Source organism: Bos mutus, chromosome 12 (assembly GCF_027580195.1).
Source record: "Bos mutus isolate GX-2022 chromosome 12, NWIPB_WYAK_1.1, whole genome shotgun sequence".
Classification (NCBI taxonomy): domain Eukaryota; kingdom Metazoa; phylum Chordata; class Mammalia; order Artiodactyla; family Bovidae; genus Bos; species Bos mutus.
Genome location: NC_091628.1, coordinates 20,568,475 through 20,590,871, shown reverse-complemented (window position 1 = coordinate 20,590,871; position 22,397 = coordinate 20,568,475). Strand labels below are relative to the sequence as shown.

General features: G+C 43.8%; 1 protein-coding gene across 1 annotated transcript in view; it reads right to left on the bottom strand.

Moving 5' to 3' along the window:
* Window positions 1-22,397, bottom strand: part of FAM124A (family with sequence similarity 124 member A) — a 118,194-nt gene that overhangs the window by 56,377 nt on the left and 39,420 nt on the right. The window contains exon 3 of the mRNA XM_070380350.1: window positions 20,933-21,666. Within this exon, the coding sequence (XP_070236451.1) occupies window positions 20,933-21,666 (734 nt within the window). The remainder of the gene's footprint in view (window positions 1-20,932; window positions 21,667-22,397) is intronic.

The following is a 22,397-nucleotide window of genomic DNA, read 5'->3' as shown; positions in this document are numbered from 1 at the left end:
ACTAGAAAAAAGACTAACCCCAGTTTAGCCAAAGGAAGGTAGTAATAAAGATCAGAACAGAAATAGAGAACAGGAAAACAACAGAAAGCAGTAACCAAATTAAGTGTTGGTTCTTTGAAAATATAAACAAAACTTTAGCTAAACAAACCAAGGAAAAAATAGAGAACCCAAATTTAAAAGTTATAAATGAAAGAGGAGACATTATAACTAATATCACAGAAATACAAAGGATTATAAGAAGATGCTATAAAAAAGTAAGTGCCAACAAACCATACAGTTTAGAAGAAATGGAAAAATTGTTAGAAACATACAACCTATCAAGAATGAATCATAAAGAAATAGAAAATCTGAACAGACTAATTACTGGGAGGCAGATTAACTCAGTAATCAAAAATCTCCCAACAAAGAAAACCCCAGAATCAGATGGCTTCACTGATGTATTTTAACAAACATTTAAAGAAGAATTAAATCCTTCTCAACCTCTTCGAAAAAAAGTGAAAAGGGAACACTCTTAAATTCATTTTATAAGGACAGTATTACCCTGACACCAAAGCCAGAAAAAGACACAAGAAAACTACAAGCCATATCCTTAATGAATATTGATGTAGACATCTCAATAAAACAGTAGCAAACCAAATTCAGTAGTATATTAAAAGGATCATTCACAATGATCAAGTAAGACTGTCCCACAATACAAGGATGGTTTAATACATGCAAGTCAATCAATATGATATATCACATTAATAGAATGAAAGAAAAAAAAATCAAATGATAATCTCAATAGATGCAGAAAAAGCATTTGACAAAATTCAACATCTATTCATGTTAAAAATTCTTAACAAATTAGATACAGAGGGAACATACCTCATGATACTAAAGGCCTCATATAACATGCCACAGCTAATGTCATACTCATTGGTGAAAGGTTGAAAACTTTTCCTCTAAGATTGCAAACAAGACCATGGTGCCCACTCTCACCACTCCTATTCCGCACAGCATGGACTCTTAGAACAATCAGGCAAGAAAAAGATAAAAGGCATCAACACTGGAAAGGAAGAAGTAAAACGATCTCTATTTGCAAATATATAAAAGTTGTGAAAACTTCACCAAAAAAACTGTTAGAGCTAACCAATGAATTCAGAAAAGTTGCAAGATTAAAAATTAACATATAAAAATCAGTAGTTTTTCTATAAACTACTAGTAATTTATCTGAATAGGAAATAAAATGATTTCATTCACAATAGAATCAAAAATGATACAATACTCAGTAATAAATTTAACTGAAGAAGTGTAAGTTCTCTGCACTGAAAACTGCAAGACATTGATAAAAGAAACTGAAGATTCAAGGCACAAATGAATGGAAAGGTATCCTATATGTTCATGGATTAGAAAAACTATTATTGTTAAAACTATTCATAACTCAAAGACATGTATAGATTCAATCCAATCCCTATTAAGATCCCAATGGCATTTTTTTTCCCCCACAGAAATAGAAGAAACCATTCTAACATCTATATGGGACCACAAAAGACCCAGAATACCCAAAGCAATCCTGAGAAAGAATAACACATCTGGGGACATCACATTTCTTGATTTCAAGCTGTATTATAAAGCTATAGTAATCAAAATAGTACGGTACTGGCATAAAAATACACGCATAGACGAGTGGGATGCACTTGACAGCCCAGAAATAAACCCTTGCATATATATAGTCAGGCTTCCCTGGTGGCTCAGCAGTAAAGAGTCTGCCTGCAATGCAGGAGATGAGAGTTTGATTCCTGGGTTGGGAAGATCCCCTGGAGGAGGGCATGGCAACCCACTCCAGTATTCCTGCCTGGAGAATCCCATGGAGAGAGGAGCCTGGCGGGCTACAGTCCATGGGGTTGCACAGAATCGGAAACCACTGAAGCAACTGAGCATGCATGCATACACATAGACACAGTCAACTAATAACTGACAAGACAGTGTGTGTGTGTGTGTATACATATATACTTAAGATATTTTAGAAGTCAGTATATAATTTACAAATGCCATATATAAACAGTAAGAAGTATTGGAGGAAAATAGCATTATATAATATTCTCAATAAGTAGCTGTGAAATGAGGGATACCGTTGACTTGCTTCCACCTCAAGGTGGACTGGAGAGGTCTGTGTGTCCAGGTGAAATTTACTCCTGTTTTAACCACATCTCCCCTAGTTATAGGTCACTGGGTCTGAAGTCCATTAGAAAAGGCTGACGTGACCAAGGGCCATCCCCTCTGTGCGACACCGTGGAGATATGGTGCCGTCACTTGGTGACTATGGTAACTGTGCGCCAGGGTGCACATCCTCGTGTTTGTCCAGGCAAGGACTCAGCGAACAGGCATCTCAGGGACACAGTCAGGTCCAGGGGCAGGAAACCATTCAGGCCCCTTCGGGCAGGGCAGGATGGTCAAACCCAGCCGTTTCCTTCCCGTGCACACAGAGAAAGTGCTCTCTGCTTGATCTAGAGTCCCAGCTGGTCTCCTGGGAGCAGCGGCAGCTTGGTGGCACACAGCTTTCAGCAGCAGATGGACAGAGTGCCCTGCAGGCCTGGCCTGGAGGCTGTCCAGGCTCTGCCTCCCATGACTGAGGCCCTTTGGTCCTTCCTTTATTCCTTCCTGCCTCCCTTCAAGGCCCACTGTTTACCACCCCCCACCCTTGGTCCAGATAGCAGAGAGGGAGAGAGAGGTCATAGCTAGAGGTCGCTCAGTGGGAGAGGGCAGGTTCCCATCTGAGGGGCTGCAGATCTCCCCGCTGCCACGGACTGCAGCCGGGGCGACAGTGGGTCCCCCTCCCCTCTCATGTGGCCTGGTGAGTGGTTCTAAAACTCTGAGGCCAGTTGTGCTTGACACACGGGTTTTATTTTTTTCCCCAGAAGCAGGTGTTTACTGGGCACCTGCTCTGGGCAGACGCTGTGACAGCCGTACTCACGCATACTGAGTGGATCCTCACACATACACCCTTCCAGACTACGCCCAGAAGAAGGTGACTCCTTTGAGGTGACAAAATCCTGACTCGTGGGACCCTATATCTGAGTACAAAAAGGGAGACACAAATTCTTTGAGTATAAAATTCCAGAGGATCCCAGGGCTCATTCTCCCAGCATGAAGCCAAGAATCCAGTGGAAAGTGCCTTAAAGTCTAAACAATGTTTGACCTTCCATCTGGGTGTTTGGAAGGCTGGTGGTGGGACAGTCTAACCCAAAGGTCTGAAGCCCTTTAGCAAGAGGTTCTTTTCCTATCTTTCTTGGGGACAAGTGAGAAATACAGAGTTTCCCTTTGTATGTGTAAGTGTATATTTCCCTTCATATTTGTCAGAAAGCTGGCATAACATACAGTTTACATGACCAAAAAAACCTGGCAGAAAATATACCATAGTGCTCTGTTATGGTGGTAGTAACTTTTTTTTTTAAATCTCTAATTCCCCAAAATATTTTGGGTACTGTGGTTTGATTATTTTCTAATAAAAATATAATAGAGACTTCCCTGGTAGTCCACTGGTTAAGACTTTGCCTTTCAATGCAGGGTGTGTGGGTTTGATCCCTGGTCAGGGAGCTAGGACCTGACATGCCTCACGACCAGAAAACCAAAACATAGAACAGAAACAATATTGTAACAAATTCATTCAGTTCAGTTCAGTCGCTCAGTCGTGTCCGACTCTTTGCGACCCCATGAATCGCAGCACGCCAGGCCTCCCTGTCCTTCACCAACTCCCGGAGTTCACCCAGACTCACGTCCATCGAGTCAGTGATGCCATCCAGCCATCTCATCCTCTGTCGTCCCCTTCTCCTCCTGCCCCGAATCCCTCCCAGCATCAGAGTCTTTTCCAATAAGTCAACTCTTTGCATGAGGTGGCCAAAGTACTGGAGTTTCAGCTTTAGCATCATTCCTTCCAAAGAAATCCCAGGGCTGATCTCCTTCAGAATGGACTGGTTGGATCTCCTTGCAGTCCAAGGGACTCTAAAGAGTCTTCTCCAACACCACAGTTCAAAAACATCAATTCTTCAGCGCTCAGCCTTCTTCACAGTCCAACTCTCACATCCATATGTGACCACAGGAAAAATCATAGCCTTGACTAGATGGACCTTTGTAACAAATTCATTAAGGACGTTAAAAATGGTCCACATCAAAAAAATCTTTAAAAAATATAATAAAAAATTTTAAATGAAAATATTAGACTGAAAAACTAAAAACAGAACTACCATGTGACCCAGCAGTTCCACTCCTGGGTCTATGTTTGAAAAAAAAAAAAAAAAAAGACACTAATTCAAAAAGATATGCATCCCCCCAAATTCAAAAAGATACGCACCCCCAATGTCCATAGCAGCAAAAGTCACAATTTTCAAGATATAAAAGCAATGGAAGTGTCCAACAACAGATGAATGGATAAAGAAGATGTAGTATATATACACAATGGAATACTAATCAGTCATAAAAAGAATGAAAATTTGCCATTCGCAGCAACATGGATGGAGTTGGAGGGCATTCTGCTAAGTGAAAGAAGGCAGACAGAGGAATATAAACACTGTGTGATGTCACTTACCTGTGGAATCTAAAAAACAAACTAGAGAATATAACAAAAAAGCAGCAGACTCACAGATACAGAGAGCTGGTGGTTACCAAGGGGGAGAGGGAAGTAGGGAGGGGCCGTATGGGGCAGGGAGTTCAGAGGAACAAACTGTTAAGTATAAAACGGGCTACAAGATGTATTATATACCACGAGAAATACAGCCAATAGTTTATAATAAGTATTAATGGAGTATAACCTTTAAAATTGTGAATCACTGTATCGTATACCTGTGACTTATATAATATTGCGTTATCAACTATACTTCAATAAAAAGGATACTTAATTGTGTGCTAACAAAGAATACATTAACATAGAGGGAAAATTAAAGCAGGCCTTTCAGCCCCCCGTTTGAAGGTTCAGCCAAACCCTAAGCACTGTCCCAACAGGATCTAGTCTAGATCGGTGGGATCGAGACCCCCCCCACCCCCAACTCCTAACTGCTGGCTCCCAGAAGCCTTCTGCTATGGTCTTCCTGTTTTCCCCGCCCTGGAAGGAGATGCTCCCTTGGAGCAAACACACGACACCCCACTTTCCCATACCACAGCTCGCACGTGTCACACTCCATGGGGTGGTCTGGACCAGCCGTGAACTTGGAGCATGGGACTCTTGTTCATCTTGGTCCATCTCCAGTCCCACATCTGACTGAGTGGAGACAGTGTCTGCCGACTTGAGCAGCTCCCAGCCTTGGCGCTGGACTGTCCCTTCCCCTGCACTTAATTAGTCAGAGGCACACTGTGGCTTACAGTGGATCGGCCCTACCTACTGGGAGCCACCTGCCATGGGCAGAATCAGCAGCCCTTTCTTCCAGGTCCACCGCCAAACCAAACCCCTTTGGAAGCAGAGCCGTGGACAGGCCAAACTAAATAAGCCAAGTGAGGCAGGCAGGCCACCAGGGAAAGCTGCTCTAAGGACTGAGAGCAGAAAACACTGCTTAGAATCCCTCACTTTCCTTCCTCTCCCTCAAAGATCTGATTCCAAGTCCTACAAAAGCCTATAAGCCCAGTTCACTTCTTTTTTTTTTTTTTAAACCTGAAAGAAAATTACTCTTACTTCCAGGCCTGAAAGAGCTCCAATGTCACATATACATTCTGCAGGAATATCAAACTTGGGAGATACTCTGGGAAATTATATTCTGGGGATGACTTTCAGCCACCTGGGCAATGTGCAGCGATAAACTAACCCAGTGTAGGCAACGTGGTTGGCTGGAAACAGCAATCTTCTTTAGAGTCTGGACTGGGAGCCAGAAACCCTGACCAAGTGTACCGAGCCCAATGGCCTCCTATTCATTCACACCCCTCCCTGCTCCATATGTGATGCTCTGCTCCTTGGGTCACTGCAGGCCTGCCCAGAGACCAAGGGGGAGGAGGGACAAGCTAACACGTACTGCGTAGTCGCTGTGCATTGCACTTCAAGCCTGGGGCTAGGAACAGGATACGATCCGTTTTATAACTGACACACAGCTTTGTATTAGGTATTCAGGTGTACAACGATTCAATACATGTAATTCTATTGTGAGTGACCACCACAATATTATGACTTGTACTCTTGATGGTCTGTCCTGAGCCTGCTATGAAGTACAGTTAAAATACGTTTTTTAGAAGGAATGTGCCCCAGGCAGTGCTAATCAAACATGCAGTGACAACTGGGCAGTCCTGTGGAGAATATCCTGAGCGAGGGACCATGTAGAGAGGGTGCTATGGTCCTCAGTACCCGGGAGCTGCTTAGAAATGCAGGATCTCAGGTCCTTCTCCCGACACCTCCTGGATCTGAGTTTCTGGAGGGGGGACCCAGGGAATCTGTGATTTTCAGGGTTGCTGAAGCTGGAGGGGTGCTGACAGATGCAGTGCCCAGGTTCCATATGGGTTCCTTGGAAAAGAACAGGGAATAAGACAGCCGGTGTGGGCTCCTGAGTCCCCAAGTGAGCTCCCAGTCTCCCCTGCTGTTGGTGATTCTGGGCATGGCAGGTACTGACCTAAATGTCTGGGGTGTGTCTGCAGGGCAGGGGTGTGAGTGGTCCCCCTGCTGGTAGACACGCTGGGAGGGTGCAGTAAGGAAGGTATTAGAATGTACTAAGCCCACGGCATGGCAACTCCCAAGCAACCAATTGATATTCACCATCACACCAGTATTATTGGGTTGGCCAAACAAATTTGGGTTTTCCATAAAAATGTACAAAAGCTTGAGTGAACTTTTCGGCCAACCCAATATCTCTTGGGGAAACTCTTCCCTGCGCCTCCCCAGTCAAGAAGCTCACCAACTGGAGGTGGTCTGTGTCCGTCTCTGGCAGCTGGAGGCAGAGGCGCCCGGTCTGTAGGGTGGACAGTGTTTCGTCACCTGTGTTGTCTGGCCCTCCCAGAGATGCAGGCTGAGCCCACGCCTTACTCTTCCACCTCCCCTGGGAGCGGAGGGGCTCTAGGAAGAGGGGCTTCTATTGGCATGGCCACTGTTCTCACCCGATGTCAGGGTTAGAGGGGTAGGGGGCCATCCACACATTCCCTTTGCCCCCTACCCTGCATTCAGTGCTGGAGGCCCGCTCTCCAGCAGACACCATGGGTGCCTCCTGGCCCGGTCTCCCCTCTGGGTCCTGGTCACTCCCCTCCCTGTTTCTAACCACCAGCCAGGGTTCTCCCCTGCTCAGGCTGCCTCCAGGGGGCCTGCCCAGAACAGCCCCAAGTTCCCATCTTTCTCCCCTTCTGTCTCCTTTTCTTTGTTCATTCATTCAACAGTGAGTGTCCAATGTGTGCCAGGCACTGTCAGAGACACTAGGGAGCCCGCAGCGGGCAAAACAGGGAAAGTCCCTGCCTCCGGGTGCCCAGGTTCTGGTGGGAGAGATAGACAAGCCTCTGTTGGATCACTGCACATCTGTTACGGGGGATGGCGCTACGGGGAAAGGCTGGCAGGGCAGGGGCACGTGTGTGAGAATGGGAGAGAGAGATGCTCTTCAACATCATGGCCAGGGAAGCTCTCGCTGGCAGGGACACGGAGCAGAGCCCTGATTCGGGGTGTGGGGGAGAGGGAACAGCCACGTGGCCAGCTGGGCGGTGGGGGTCCAGGAAGAAGGACAGAACTGACACAGGGTGTTCCGAAGGGTCAAGAGTGACAGCAGGGTGGCTGGGGCAGAGTGAGGGGAGGGGAGCAGAGCAGGAAGGGCCACTGGGAGGAAACCGGCTCCACGAGGGAGGGGACAGGCAGCGGTTCCAAGCACAGGAGTCACCTGATCTGGCTTATACTCTACAGGGACCTTCTCACTGTCCAGTGGGCAAGTGAGGGTGGAGGTAAGGTGACTGGTCAGGAGGCTGTGTGGGTGGGGCGGGCAGGGAAAGACTCTCTGAAACCTGAATCATGAGAAGGAACCCACCGTGTGGTGATCTTGGAGGAGACCATCCCAGGCGGGAGGTGCAAAGGTCCTGAGGCAGCAAAGAGTTTGTTGCATCTGAGGAAGAGAAAGCAGGCCGACAGGGAAGGCAGAGAGGGAGTAAGAAGCGAGAGATAAAGCCTGAGAGATGAGCAGCTGACAAAAGGGCCTTGGTGAACATCTGGAAAGGCTGTCAGGGCCATGGGAAGCTTTGGAGGGGATGGCAACCCACTCCAGTATTCTTGCCTGGAGAATCCCATGGACAGAGGAGCCTGGCGGGCTCGCAAAGAGTTGGACACAACTGAAGTAACCACTGTACCCCACAAAGAGCAAAGTCTTTCTCTGCTTTTTTTTTTAAGATTTCTTTTTTAACGTGGACCATTTTTTAAAGTCTTCATTGTATTTTGTTACAATATTGCTTCCATTTTATGTTTTGCTTTTTGGGTTACAAGGCAGCATGGGCTTTTAGCTCCCAGACCAGGGATCGAACCCACACCCCCTGCATTGGAAGGCAAAGTCTTAACCACTGGACCGCCAGAGAAGTCCCTCTCTACTTTCTTAAAAAACAAGTCTCACCCTCATGTGTTGCTGGTGGAAACGTAAATGGCGCAGCCACTACAGAAAAGAATATGAAAGCTACTTTCCTCTAAAAATTAAACACAGACTCACCATGTGACTCAGCAATTGCACGTCTGGGTATAAGCCCCAAAGAAGTAAAAGCAGGGACCCAAAGAGATATTTGCACACACACGTTCACAGCAGCATTATTCACAATAGTCCAAAGGTGGATGCATTTCACGTGTCCATCAGCGGATGAATGGATACACGAAATGTGGCATGTTCACGACAGAATAGTATTCAGATTTAAAAAGGAAGGGAATCTGACACAGGCTACAACTTGGATGAACCTTAAGGACATTATGCGAAGTGAAATAAGCCCGTCAAGAAAAGACAAAACACAGTACGATCCCACTTGTATGAGATTCCTAGAGCAGTCAAGCGCATAGAGACAGGAAGTAGAACAGCAGTTGGCAGGAGCCGGAGAGAGGTGGGGATGCGGGGTTACTGTGTAACTAGGACAGAGCTTCAGCTCTGCAGGATGAGAAGAGCTCTGCAGATGGGCAGTGGTGATGGCTGGGTGCAGTAACACCCTACATACATTTACATTTAAAAAGGATTCAGACAGTCAACTTCACTGCTGTGTGTATTGTTACGTGTATTTTACTACAGTCAAAAAATGTTTTTTAGAAAGTCTCTGGAGGCCACTTAGTCTCCCATTTGCATCCTCATCAGCACCCATCTCCCTGTCCTCATGGCAATGATGACCCCAGTATTTAGCAACTGATTGTTTAGACAATCTCCTCGCTGTGTGAAGACGACAGATAAATGAACTGGCATGGATGAGATCTTACACTGTTGGTGGGAATGCAAACTAGTACAGCCACTATGGAGAACAGTGTGGAGATTCCTTAAAAAACTGGAAATAGAACTGCCTTATGATCCAGCAATCCCACTGCTGGGCATACACACTGAGGAAACCAGAAGGGAAAGAGACACGTGTACCCCAATGTTCATCGCAGCACTGTTTATAATAGCCAGGACATGGAAGCAACCTAGATGTCCATCAGCAGATGAATGGATAAGAAAGCTGTGGTACATATACACAATGGAGTATTACTCAGCCATTAAAAAGAATACATTTGAATCAGTTCTAATGAGGTGGATGAAACTGGAGCCTATTATACAGAGTGAAGTAAGCCAGAAGGAAAAACACCAATACAGTATACTAACGCATATATATGGAATTTAGAAAGATGGTAACGATAACCCTGTATACGAGACAGCAAAAGAGACACTGATGTATAGAACAGGCTTATGGACTCTGTGGGAGAGGGAGAGGGTGGGAAGATTTGGGAGATTGGCATTGAAACATGTGAAATGTCATGTATGAAACGAGATGCCAGTCCAGGTTCAATGCACGATGCTGGATGCTTGGGGCTGGTGCACTGGGACGACCCAGAGGGATGGTGTGGGGAGGGAGGAGGGAGGAGGGTTCAGGAGGGGGAACACATGTATACCTGTGGTGGATTTATTTTGATATTTGGCAAAACTTTTTTATTAAAAGAAAAAAAAATCAAATAAAAAATAAATAAAAAAGGTTACTTCCTGGTAGCTCAGCTGGTAAAGAATCTGCCTGCAATGCAGGAGACGTAGGTTTGATCCCGGGTTGGGAAGATCCCCTGGAGGAAGAAATGGCAACCCACTACAGTATTCTTGCCTGGACAATTCCATGGACAGAGAAGCCTGGCAGGCTACTATGGGGTCGCAAAGAGTAGGACACAACTGAGCAACTTTCACTTACTCACTCAAATGTTACTTAAATCTTGGTGGCCCAGTGGTAAAGAACCTGCCTGCCAATGCAGGAGACGTAAGAGATGCAGGTTCAATCCCTGGGTTGGGAGGATCCCCTGGAGGAGGGCATGGCAACCCACTCCAGTATCCTTGCCTGGAGAATCCCGTGGACAGAGGAGCCTGTTGGGCTACAGCCCATGGGGTCATACAGAGTCAGACACGACTGAAGTGACTTAGCATACACAAAACCTTCTGTTTAAGCCAGTTCTCTCCTCTGCCTTCTGAGAATGCAAAGAACAGCCAGTGACCATCTATGGAAGAAGTCCTCCAAAGGACTTAGACACCACTGTTAAATTCCCTCGCCTCTCCAAAGACATGGAGTGATCTACTTTCCACATTGTCCAGCCTAAAACTGCAGCCACATTCTCTTGGTGAAACCGACCTTTGAGTCAACTGTGCCTCTATGTGTCTGGACAGACCCCAAATTGCTTCTTAAGGTGTGGACCAGCCCATGGCACTCCCATGGTAGACCTCTAAGGGAGGTGGTAGGCTACTATTCAGGCCTGTGTCCTTTGGAGGCTCCTCAGAGCATCTCAAGAAGATGTCAACACACAACCCAGCTCAAGTGAGTCGCAGGACAAACGACTCCATCCTTTACCAGCTACATGGGAACAGGTGTACTCCAGGGACTGGGCCGGGAATAAACAAGCCAAATTCACTGTCACTTAAAATCTACCAAAAACTTGGCTGTAAGAAACAACTTTGGGAAGACTGAAGGTGTATCCCTCCCTTTGGGGTTAAGTCCCCAGGAGTTGCAGGTGGGACCACCTGGTTTTGCCCAGCCTCCCTCTGCGGGGTGTCTTTGTTGCACTACGCTGACTGGGAACCCTGCCCGCCCTGCAGGTGCCATGTAAGGAAGCCTTGGGAGGCCTCCGTGCAGTCGTTCTAGACGCACAGTTGAAGGCAGGCTACCGACGCCTGGATGGACGTGAGAAGGCGTGGGCAATGCTGCTCCCAGGACTCAGAGTCAGCAATCTGAAGTGCAATCTATTTCTCCCTCGTGGACTCTAAATTGCATCAGTGATGATGTTGCATTCTGGTTTTGCTGCTGGGGAACTCAAAATCAAATTGGGGTCCTATTTCTGGAAGAATGCTGTGCAACAGAACTTTCTGCAACGATGGCAGTGTTCTGTATGTGTGCGGCCCAACATGGTAGCCACCAGCCCCATGGGGCTACTGAGTACTTGAAATGAGTGAGACTGCGGAACTGAATTTTTTTATTTTAACTTCAATGTTAAATTTAAATGGCCATGTGTGGCTAGTGGCTATAGATTCCATGGCAAAGTTCTCAAGTAGGGAATGACATAAATCTTGGATCTCACAGATGGTTTACCTACTTTCCTAACATTATCCAAATTTCTCCTCCATTTCAAGTTTCTTTGGTATTTAATTATTAATATTTAATTATCTTTATTAATCTTCTGGTGTGGCCTGTATTTATCAATCAACCTCAGTCTTTTCAAAAAAATGATGTGGGATCTCCTTATAAAGACAAAAGCCCCAGATAACGTGGCCATATTCCCCCCTTTTTGATCACGTATGCCCCCACCCCTTTGTGCAATCTGGAGTAATCAATATGTTCATTTCAGGGAAGGGGGTCCCACGAGCGGGGAAAGAGAAGCCTCCTCTTCTGTTTCTATGCTTTGTTTCTTCATCTGGGTGTTGCTCAGGCAAAGGTTTAATTTGTGAAAATTCACTGAGCATGGATATATGATTTGCACTTTTCCTTGTATATATCATTTATATGATTCTTCAAGAAAAAGTAAGGAAAATGTATAAAGAGAACCTACTACGTTCAAAGTACCATGTTCTAGTGTGTGTAACACAGGTCTTGGCTCCAGAAAGCTGTAGTTTCGATCAGCAAGCATTAACGCAAATTTCTGAGATATATTTTATAGAGAGATATCTTGGGCAACTTCAGAGGCTGGCAACTCCCCACCCACCTACCTTTCTGCCTGTCCCCCCTGAGTCAGGCAATGCCAAGAAAGGAGAGGTGAGCTTCAGGAGGTGGAAGGCTTGCTTTCCATCTAATCAGACACTAAAATCCTCAACAAAATACTGGCAAACCAAATCTAACAACAAATTAAAAGGATTGTACACCCTGATCAAGTGGGATTTATTCCAGATATTCAAGGACTCTTCAGTATATTCAAATCAATCAGTGTGATACACATCAACAAACTGAAGAACAAAAACCATATGATCATCTCAATAGATGCAAAAAAGGCTTTATGATAAAGTTCAATACCCACTTACGATAAAAACTCTCTAAAAAGTGGGATAAGAGGGAACCTGCCTCAACATAATAAAGGTCATATACTTCATATCTACAGCTAACATCATACTCCATGGTGAAAGTGGAAAGCATTTTCTATAAAATCAGGATGTCCACTCTTGCCACTTTTATTCAACATAGTTTTTGAAGTCCTCGTCAGGGCTATTAGAGAAGAAAAAGAAACAAAAGGAATCCAAATTGTAAAAGGATAAGTAAAACTGTCACTGTTTGCAGATGACATGATACTATAAGTAGAAAATCCTAAAGTTGCCATCAGAAAATTACTAGAGTTCATCAATGAATTTAGTAAAGTTGTGGGATACAAAATTAATACATAGAAATGTCTTGCATTTCTATATACTAGCAACCAAAGATCAGAAAGACATATTAAGGAAACAATCCCATTTACTACATGGCAGAAAGTGAAGAGGAACTCAAAAGCCTCTTGATGAAAGTGAAAGTGGAGAGTGAAAAAGTTGGCTTAAAGCTCAACCTTCAGAAAACGAAGATCATGGCATCTGGTCCCACCACTTCATGGGAAATAGATGGGGAAACAGTGGAAACAGTGTCAGACTTTATTTTTTTGGGCTCCCAAATCACTGCAGATGGTGACTGCAGCCATGAAATTAAAAGACTCTTACTCCTTGGAAGGAAAGTTATGACCAACCTAGATAGCATATTGAAAAGCAGAGACAGTACTTTGCCAACAAAGGTCCATCTAATCAAAGCTATGGTTTTTCCAGTAATCATGTGTGGATGTGAATGCTGGACTATAAAGAAAGCTGAGCACTGAGGAATCAATGCTTTTGAACTGTGGTATTGGAAAAAATTGATGCTTTTGAACTGTGTTAATGGAGAAGACTCTTGAGAGTCCCTTGGACTTCAAGGAGATCAAACCAGTCAATCCTAAAGGAAATCAGTCCTGAATATTAACTGGAATAGTCATTGGAGGGACTGAGGCTGAAGCTGAAACTCCCAATACTTTGGTCACCTGATGCGAAGAACTGACTCACTGGAAAAGACCCTGATGCTGGGAAAGATTGAAGGTAGGAGGAGAAATGGATGACAGAGGATGAGATGGTTGGATGGCATCACCGACTCAATGGGCATGAGTTTGAGCAAGCTCTGGGAGTTGGTGATGGAAGGGACGCCTGGCGTGCTGCAGTCCATGGTCTGGCAAAAAGACACAACTGAGCAACTGAACTGAACTGACTGAAGGAGGTAAAAGACGAAGTCAGAAAACTATCTGGAAAGAAATCAAAGATATACCATATCCTTGGATTGGAAGAATCAATATTGTGAAAATGACTATAATATCCAAAGCAATCTACAGATTCAGTGCAATCCCTGTCAAATTACCAGTGGTATTTTTCACAGAATTAGAACAAAAAATTTCACAATTTGTACAAAAACACAAGTCTCCAACTAATCAAAGCAATCTTGAGAAAGAAGAACAGAGCTAGAGGAATCAGGCTCCCTGACTTCAGACTATACTACAAAGCTACCGTAACGAAGACAGTTTGTTCCTGGCACAAAAACAGAAATACAGATCAAAGGAACAGGGCAGAAAGTCCAGGGATAAACCCACACACCTGTGGCCACCTAATCTGTGACAAAGAAGGCAAGAATATACAGTGGAGAAAAGACAGTCTCTTCAACAAGTGGCACTGAGAAAACTAGGCAGCTACATGTAAAGGAATGAAATTAGAACACTTCCTAACACTATACACACACAAAAAATAACATAAAATGGATTAAAGACCTAAAGTAAGACCTAAATACAAAACTCTTAGAGGAAAACAGAGACATTCTTTGATAGGAATTGCAGCAAGATCTTCTGGGACTCACTTCCTAGATGGACCTATTGTCATACAGAGGGAAGGCGGAAAGAGAAAGTCAAATATCAAATAATATGTGGAATCTAGAAAAACGGTACAGGTGAACTTATCTGCAAACCAGAAACAGAGTCAGAAATGCAGAAAACAAACTTACAGGTTACCAGGGTGAGGGAGGGGGTGGAATGAATTGGGAGATTGGGATTGACATATATACACCACTATATATAAAATAGATAACTAATGAGAGTCTACTGTATAGGACAGGGAACTCAACGCTCTGCGTGTGTGCTAAGTCGCTTTGGTCGTGTCCGACTCTTTGGGACCCCATGGACTGTAGCCCACCAGGTTCCTCAGTCCATGGGATTTTCCAGGCAAGGATACTGGAGTGGGTTGCCATGCCCTCCTCCATGGGATCTTCCCAACCCAGGGGTTGAACCCATGTCTCTTTTGTCTCCTGCATTGGCAGGCATGTTCTTTACCACTAGCACCACCTGGGAAGCCCACTCAATGCTCTGTGGTGACCTAAGTGAAAAGGAAATCCAAAAGCAAAGTGGATATATGTAGATGAATAACTGATTCATTTTGCTGTTCAGCAGAAACTAATGCAACGGTGTAAAGAAACTATAAAAAGATAAAAGAGTGAATTTTACAAAAAATAATTCCAAATTCTTAAAAGAGGTTGAATAGGTCCCAGAAACAAACCTCTCAGCTTTTCTCCTTCAGAGGAATTAAACACTGAAGGAGGTCTCTGAAATATGGACTGTCGAGTCAATGGGGCAGGATGAAAAAATAAATGCAACCTATATTTTAAGAAAGCAACTAAAAACTACCCAGCCAAGATCGTCTTCAGTGTATAACCGCACTCAAGTGAACAAAAGCATGTATGTTGAAAATGAAACTCGGGAACCACACTGCTAAGGAGAATGTGGGAAAAAAAGGTGCTGTTTCCACTGCGTCCCTCCTCCCACAACCAAAACATCTTAATTTGCTAAAGACTGAAGCATATAAATTTTTACTTTTAAAAGGAACTTAAAAGAGTTGGACTGACTTCCCTGGTGGCTTAGACAGTAAAGAATCTCCTTGCAATGTGGGAGACCTGGGTTTGATCCCTGGGTTGGGAAGACCCCCTGGAGAAGGGAATGGCAACCCACTTCATTATTCTTGTCTGGAGAATTCCATGTATAGAGGAGCCTGATGGGCTATAGTCCATTGAAGTCACAAAGATTTGGGCACAATGGAGCGACTAACACACACACACACACACACACACACAGGTGGGCAGGTGTATCAAGCTAGAGCAGAGAGCGTCTTTCTACAGTGATGCAGTAACAGTAACCTATTCAAACAGCCATAATCAAGAACTGTGAGAGGGGACCATTATTCATGTCTTCCCACATTAATTTAACTCTTTGACATACTGCCATTTTGGACAAAAGCCCAAATTCCTGAAACCCCCATGATACAAATCTTTTACTCTTTTCATACTTGGATGCTACAAATTCAAAAGCCTGTACCCATACAGATTGTATAGCTATTTAAATCTGTGACTTTTCTTTGAAATATTCTTTCAATGGTTCCTTCGAGTGGGTTTCAGGCCAAGCTTTCTTACTTTATTCTTTCATTTATATTATTACAGGGATTGAGGGGGGAAAAAAGTATTCTAGATAACACAAAAAGGAAAAATTCCCTCAGAAACAATCACATTCATTTTGGACTTTTAGTATAAACAAAGTCCTTTCATTAATTTTTACTTACGCAAATGCATTATGTTTTGCATAAAGAATTGGCAGTCTTCAAATACAGAAGAAAACTTTTCTCACATTTCAAGAGAGATTATAAAACAGGTACAGAAATACAAAGGATCATAAAACACTAGTATAAGCAACTATATGCCAATAAAATAGACAACCTAGAGTAAGTGGACAAATTCTTAGCAAATTTCCTGAAACTGAACAGGAAAAAATAAAAAATATGAACACATCAACCATAAGTACTGAAATTGAAACTGTGATGGAAAAACTCCCAGAAAATAAAAGTCCAGGACCAGATGGCTTCACAGGCAGATTCTTTCAAACATTTAGTGAAGACTTAACACCCATCCTATTCTGAAAAATTGCAAAGGAAGGAACACTCCCAGACTTATGCTGTGAGGCCACCATCACTCTGATACCAAAACCAAACACAGATACCACAAAAAAGAAAATTATAGGCCAATATTACCAATGAACATGGACACAAAAATCAACAAGATAACTAGCAAAATGAATCCAACAATATATTAAAAGGGTAACACACCATGAAAAACTGGGATTTATCCCAGGGATGTAAGGAGTTTTCAATATTCACAAATCAGAATGATACACCACATTAACAGACTGAAGAATAAAAACATATGATCATCTCAACAGGATGCAGGAGCAGAAAAAGCTCCTGACAAAATTCAACACCCATTTATGTTAAAACCTCTCCAGAAAGTGGGCATAGAGGAAAACTATCTCAACATAATAAAGACAAAATATGACAAACCCACAGCTAACATCATACTCAAACATGAAAAACTGAAAGCATTTCCTCTAAGTTCAGGAACAAGACATGGATGTCCACTCTCACCACTTTTATTCAACGTAGTTTTGGCAGTCAGAGAAGAAAAAGAAATAAAAGGAATCCAAATTGGAAAAAAGAAGTAAAACTGTCACTGTTTGCAGATGACATGATACTACACACAGAATATCTTAGAAATGCTACCAGAAAACTACTGGAGCTCATACATGAATTTGGTAGAGTTGTTGGATACAAAGTTAACACACAGAAATCTCTTGCATTCCTATACACCAACAACAATAGATCAGGAAGAGAAATTAAGGAAACAATCCCGATTTACCATTGCATCAAAAAGAATAAAACACCTAGGAATAAACCTACCTACAGAGGCAAAAGACCTGTACTCCAGAACCTATAAGATGCTGATCAAAGAAATGGAAGATGACACAGACAGATAGAAAGCTATACTGTATTCTTACACTGGAAGAATAAATATTGTCAAAATGACTATACTGCCCAAGGTGGTCTACAGATTCAATGCCTATCAAATTACCAAAGGCCGTTTTTTGCAGCTCTAGAATAATAAAATCTTAAAATTTGTATGGAAACACAAGACCCCGAGGAGCCAAAGTAATCTTAAGAAAGAAAACCAGGGCTGGAGGAATCAGGCTCCCTGACTTCAGCCTGTACTACCAAGCTACGGACAGTATGGTCGAGTACAAAGACAGACTTATAGATCGATGGAACAGAACAGAAAGCCCACAATTAAACCCCTGCACCTTTGGTCAATTAATCGTGACAAAGAAGTCAAGAACATACAGTGGAGAAAAGACAATCTTCAACAAGTGGTGCTGGGAGAACAGCCAGCCACATGTAAAAGAATAAAACTAGAACACTAGCACCATACACAAAAAAAGTCACAAAATGGATTAAAGACCTAAATGTAAGACCAGATTCTATAAAACCCTTAGAAAAAACATAGGCAGAATATGCTGTGACATAAATCACAGCAAGATCTTCTATTCATAGCCTACAGAAATGAAAATAAAAACAAAAATAAACAAATGGGACCTAATTAAACTTAAAAGCTTTTGCACAGCAAAGGAAACCATAAACAAAACAAAAAGACAACCCAAAGAATGGGAGAAACTATTTGCAAATGGTGCAACCAACAAATGATTAATCTCTAAAATATACAAACAGCTCATGTAGTTCAATATCAAAAACACAAACCCAATCAAAAAATAGGCACAAGATGTAAACAGATGTTTCTCCAAAGACAACATAGAGATAGCCAAAACAAAACAAAACAAAAACCCATGAAAAGATGTTCAGTTCAGTTCAGTCGCTCAGTTGTGTCCGACTCTTTGCGACCTCATGAATCACAGCACGCCAGGCCTCCCTGTCCATCACCAACTCCCAGAGTTCATTCAAACTCACGTCCATGGAGTCGGTGATGCCATCCAGCCATCTCATCCTCTGTCGTCCCCTTCTCCTCCTGCCCCCAATCCCTCCCAGCATCAGTCTTTTCCAATGAGTCAACTCTTCGCATGAGGTGGCCAAAGTACTGGAGTTTCAGCTTTAGCATCATTCCTTCCAAAGAACACCCAGGACTGATCTCCTTTAGAATGGACTGGTTGGATCTCCTTGCAGTCCAAGGGACTCTCAAGAGTCTTCTCCAACACCACAGTTCAAAAGCATCAATTCTTCAGTGTTCAGCTTTCTTCACAGCTTTCTCTCACATCCATACATGACTACTGGAAAAACAATAGCCTTGACTAGGCAGACCTTTTCACTAATTATAGAGAAATGCAAATCAAAACTACAATGAAGTATCACTTCACACTGGTCAGAATGGCCAGCATGAAAAAATCTACAAACAATAAATGCTGGAGAGGGTGTGGAGAAAAAGGAACTCTCTTACACTCTTGGTAGGAATGTAAATTGGTACAACCACTATGGAGAACCGCTTTGAGGTTCCTTAAAAAAACAAACAGAAATACCATGTGATCCAGCAATCCTATTCCTAGGCATATATCTGGAGAAAACCATAATTCAAAAAGAATGCATATACCCCAGTGTTCACTGCAGCACTCCTTACAATAGCCTAGACATGGAAGCAACCTAAGTGTCCAACTGACAAATAAATGGATAAAGAAGATATGGTACATATATACAATGGAATATCACTCAGCCATAAAAAAGATTAAAATAATGCCACTTGCAGCAATATGGATGGACCTAGAGATTAACATTCTAAGTGAAGTAAGCCAAAGACAAATATAATATCACTTATATGTGGAATCTAAAAAATTATAGAAATAAACTTATTTACAAAACAGAAGCAGATGTACAGACTTCCAAAACAAACTTATGGTTATCAAAGGGGGAAAAGGTGGAGGGTAGAGGATAAACTAGAAGGTTGGGATTAACATATATATATAACTATATATAAAAATAGATAATCAACAAGGACTTGTTGTATAGCACGAGGAACTCCACTTAATATTCCATAATAACCTCATGAAAAAAGAATCTGAAAAAGAATAGATATACGTATAACTGAAACACTGCTGTATACCTGAAATGAACACAACATTGTAAATCAACTATACTCCAATATAAAATAAAAATTAAAACAAATAGGGTTTAGTTCAGTGAATAATAAAGCAATATTATATCGTATTTGCATAATTCAAAGAGAAATCTGAAAATTACCTATTTCCTTTAAATCGTAAATATTTCAAGGTGACTTTTTTGACTTGAGCAATGTGGCCTAGCTATAGTTTGAACCAGGTATCTGACATGTGCCAAATTCTCACTTCATTTTGCAATATGTGGATTATACTTCTGATGTTTAACGCTAAAACCAACAGAAACCATGAAACTTTACCTGTGATTCAAGTAAATACAATCAGCCAACACCTTTCAAGACAACGTTGCCTAATTTGCTATCAGCTTTCTCCTCTCAGGTAGCCATTTGTGAAAACCGAGATGCCAAAGGCAGAGGCATTTCAGAAAGACAAAATTGTATATGCCTGGAACTGATTTACCTGTTATTAGTAATTCTAGAAAGCCTGGGTCTTGAAAGCATGTATCAGGTAGGGCATATATAGGACATTCTTAAATCTATATGCTCAATTTTGAATTCAAGAGTGTAACTTAATGACTTCTAAAGAGTTGGGATAATTGCTGGAAGGATGGGAGAAGAAAGGGGTCCAGTAATTGAACCAAGACATTAACCACAGAAGCAACAGAAGAGCCTGCTGCATCCATTTCCTTCTATGTGTTTACTCCCCTCTTCCCATGCTTAATGAAACCAGAAGCCCCAAAGACATCACAGTACTCCTTAAAACGCCTAGAAGGCATTTCCCAGTAATCACTGAATTTTAACAACGTAATGCCCAGTAGCAGGAGGGTGAAGGGTGGAAAGTAGGCGAGGCACCAGAGCAAAGAAGAAAACATATCTTCTCTACTGAATGTCAACATATTTTACAATTGTCACGGATGGCTTTTCCTGAAGTTCCTTTGTGGAAATGAAGAATTCACTGGTAAAAACCGCCTACTTGTGAGGGAGTAGACTAAACAATCTTTAATAGCGAATTCCCTGGGATATCAGCTCATTCAAGATCCCCTGGAACCACAAGCATGTAGTGGATGGATGCTTATCACACGAGAGGGATCAGCTATTGCTGGCCTGGGGCACATGACCTTGGCAGCAAAGTGAAAACCATTTAATTAGAGGACAACTTGACTTGGTCTTCAAGCCAAAAAGAGGGTCACTGATCCCTCCTTTTTCTTAACTCCTTGTTTCTTAACAGGTACTTGCTAGGGTTTCAGGAAAAGCCATTTCACTTGTTTCTCTGTTATCATCAAAGGGAGACAGACACAGGGAGACAGACGGACATTCCCCCAGGTACCTGCAGAAGGATCTTGTTGCCGTCATGGTCCTCTGTCTGCCAGCGCCCCTCACTGATGGGGCTGCAAGGGTTGGGCAAGAGCGGCACCAGCTCGCCGATGTCCCTGACCCGGAACTCCAGCACGGAGGAGTCGGTGGGGACCGGGGTCTGGTCACAGGGCAGTCTCTTGAGGGAAAACTGGATGTCCATGTCCAGATTGGAGAAAATGGGGAAGATGCAGAAGTCCGCTTTCTTCTGGCTGGGGCTCCGCTTGAGGATCAGCTCGTAGAACTTGAGGATGTCGGCGTAGTTGTCATGGCGACAGTAGATGGTGAAGCGCACTATCTCCTTGCCGTAGTGCACCGGCCGGATGGCCCAGAGCGGCGTCCCCGGGGCCAGCGTGAAGAAGTCCTGGCTGCAGGGCAGGTAGGGCAGGAACTTGCCAGGCACGCGCTCCGTGTGGTGGTGGCGCCAGGGCGGCCGCTGCAGCGTGCGGTGCAGCTGCAGGATCGGCTCCTCGCCGTATTCCTCCTGCAGGAAGAGCACCACCGCCAGCGCCGGCTGTGCCGCCTTGGGGACCCTCCTCCGCCGGCGGCACGCCCGCCTTTCCGAGACCCTGAACAGCGGGAGGTCCGGGTGGATCCATGCCAAGACCTTGTCGATGGCCTCCTGCAGGGGGCGGGATTCCCCTGGGTCCGCGATGATGTGGATGCTGACCAGGAAAGGGTCCTGCGCCTCCTCGGTGGAGTACTCACCTAGCGACACACACAAAGAAACCCCAGAGAACACATGGTGACTACTTCATGAAGGTGGCCCGCGGTGACATGCAAGGTCTTGGCAGAAACAGAAGCTCCATTTGAACTGACTCCTTGATCTTATGAAATCCTGAACCCAAGTTCACGTGCAAATAGGAGTGTTGGGGCACCCAGCTGCCTGCCAATGCAGGAGACATAGGAGACTGGGGTTTCATCCCTGGGTCGGGAAGATCCCTGGAGGAGGGAATGGCAACCCACTCCAGTATTCTTGCCTGGAGACTGCCGTGGACAGAGGAGCCTGGTGGGCTACAGTCCATACGTGGCCAAGAGTTGGACACACGACTGAAGGGACATAGCTGGGCATACACAACAGCAGCCCCAAACTCAAGAACTATTACCCTGGTTCCCAAGCTGCATGGTATTAGGACGACCTTGGTGTGGTACTGCAGCAGGTTGAACGTATCTTCCATTGAACAACACAGTTAAGTCTCCATGCATTTGGAAAGGATACCAGGGCCCTTAGGGAAGAGCTGTACATTAAGCATTAGGTGTACAACATTTCCTTCCCAGGTGGTGCTAAAATACAGAACCTGCCTGCCATTGCAGGAGACATAAGAGACATGGGTTCGATCCCTGGGTTGGGAAGATCCATTTATACCATTTAGAATTTCCTAGGGTTACTGTAGTGCCTTCCCCCACAAATGTTCCCTATAAGCACTCCTTTGGTGTGC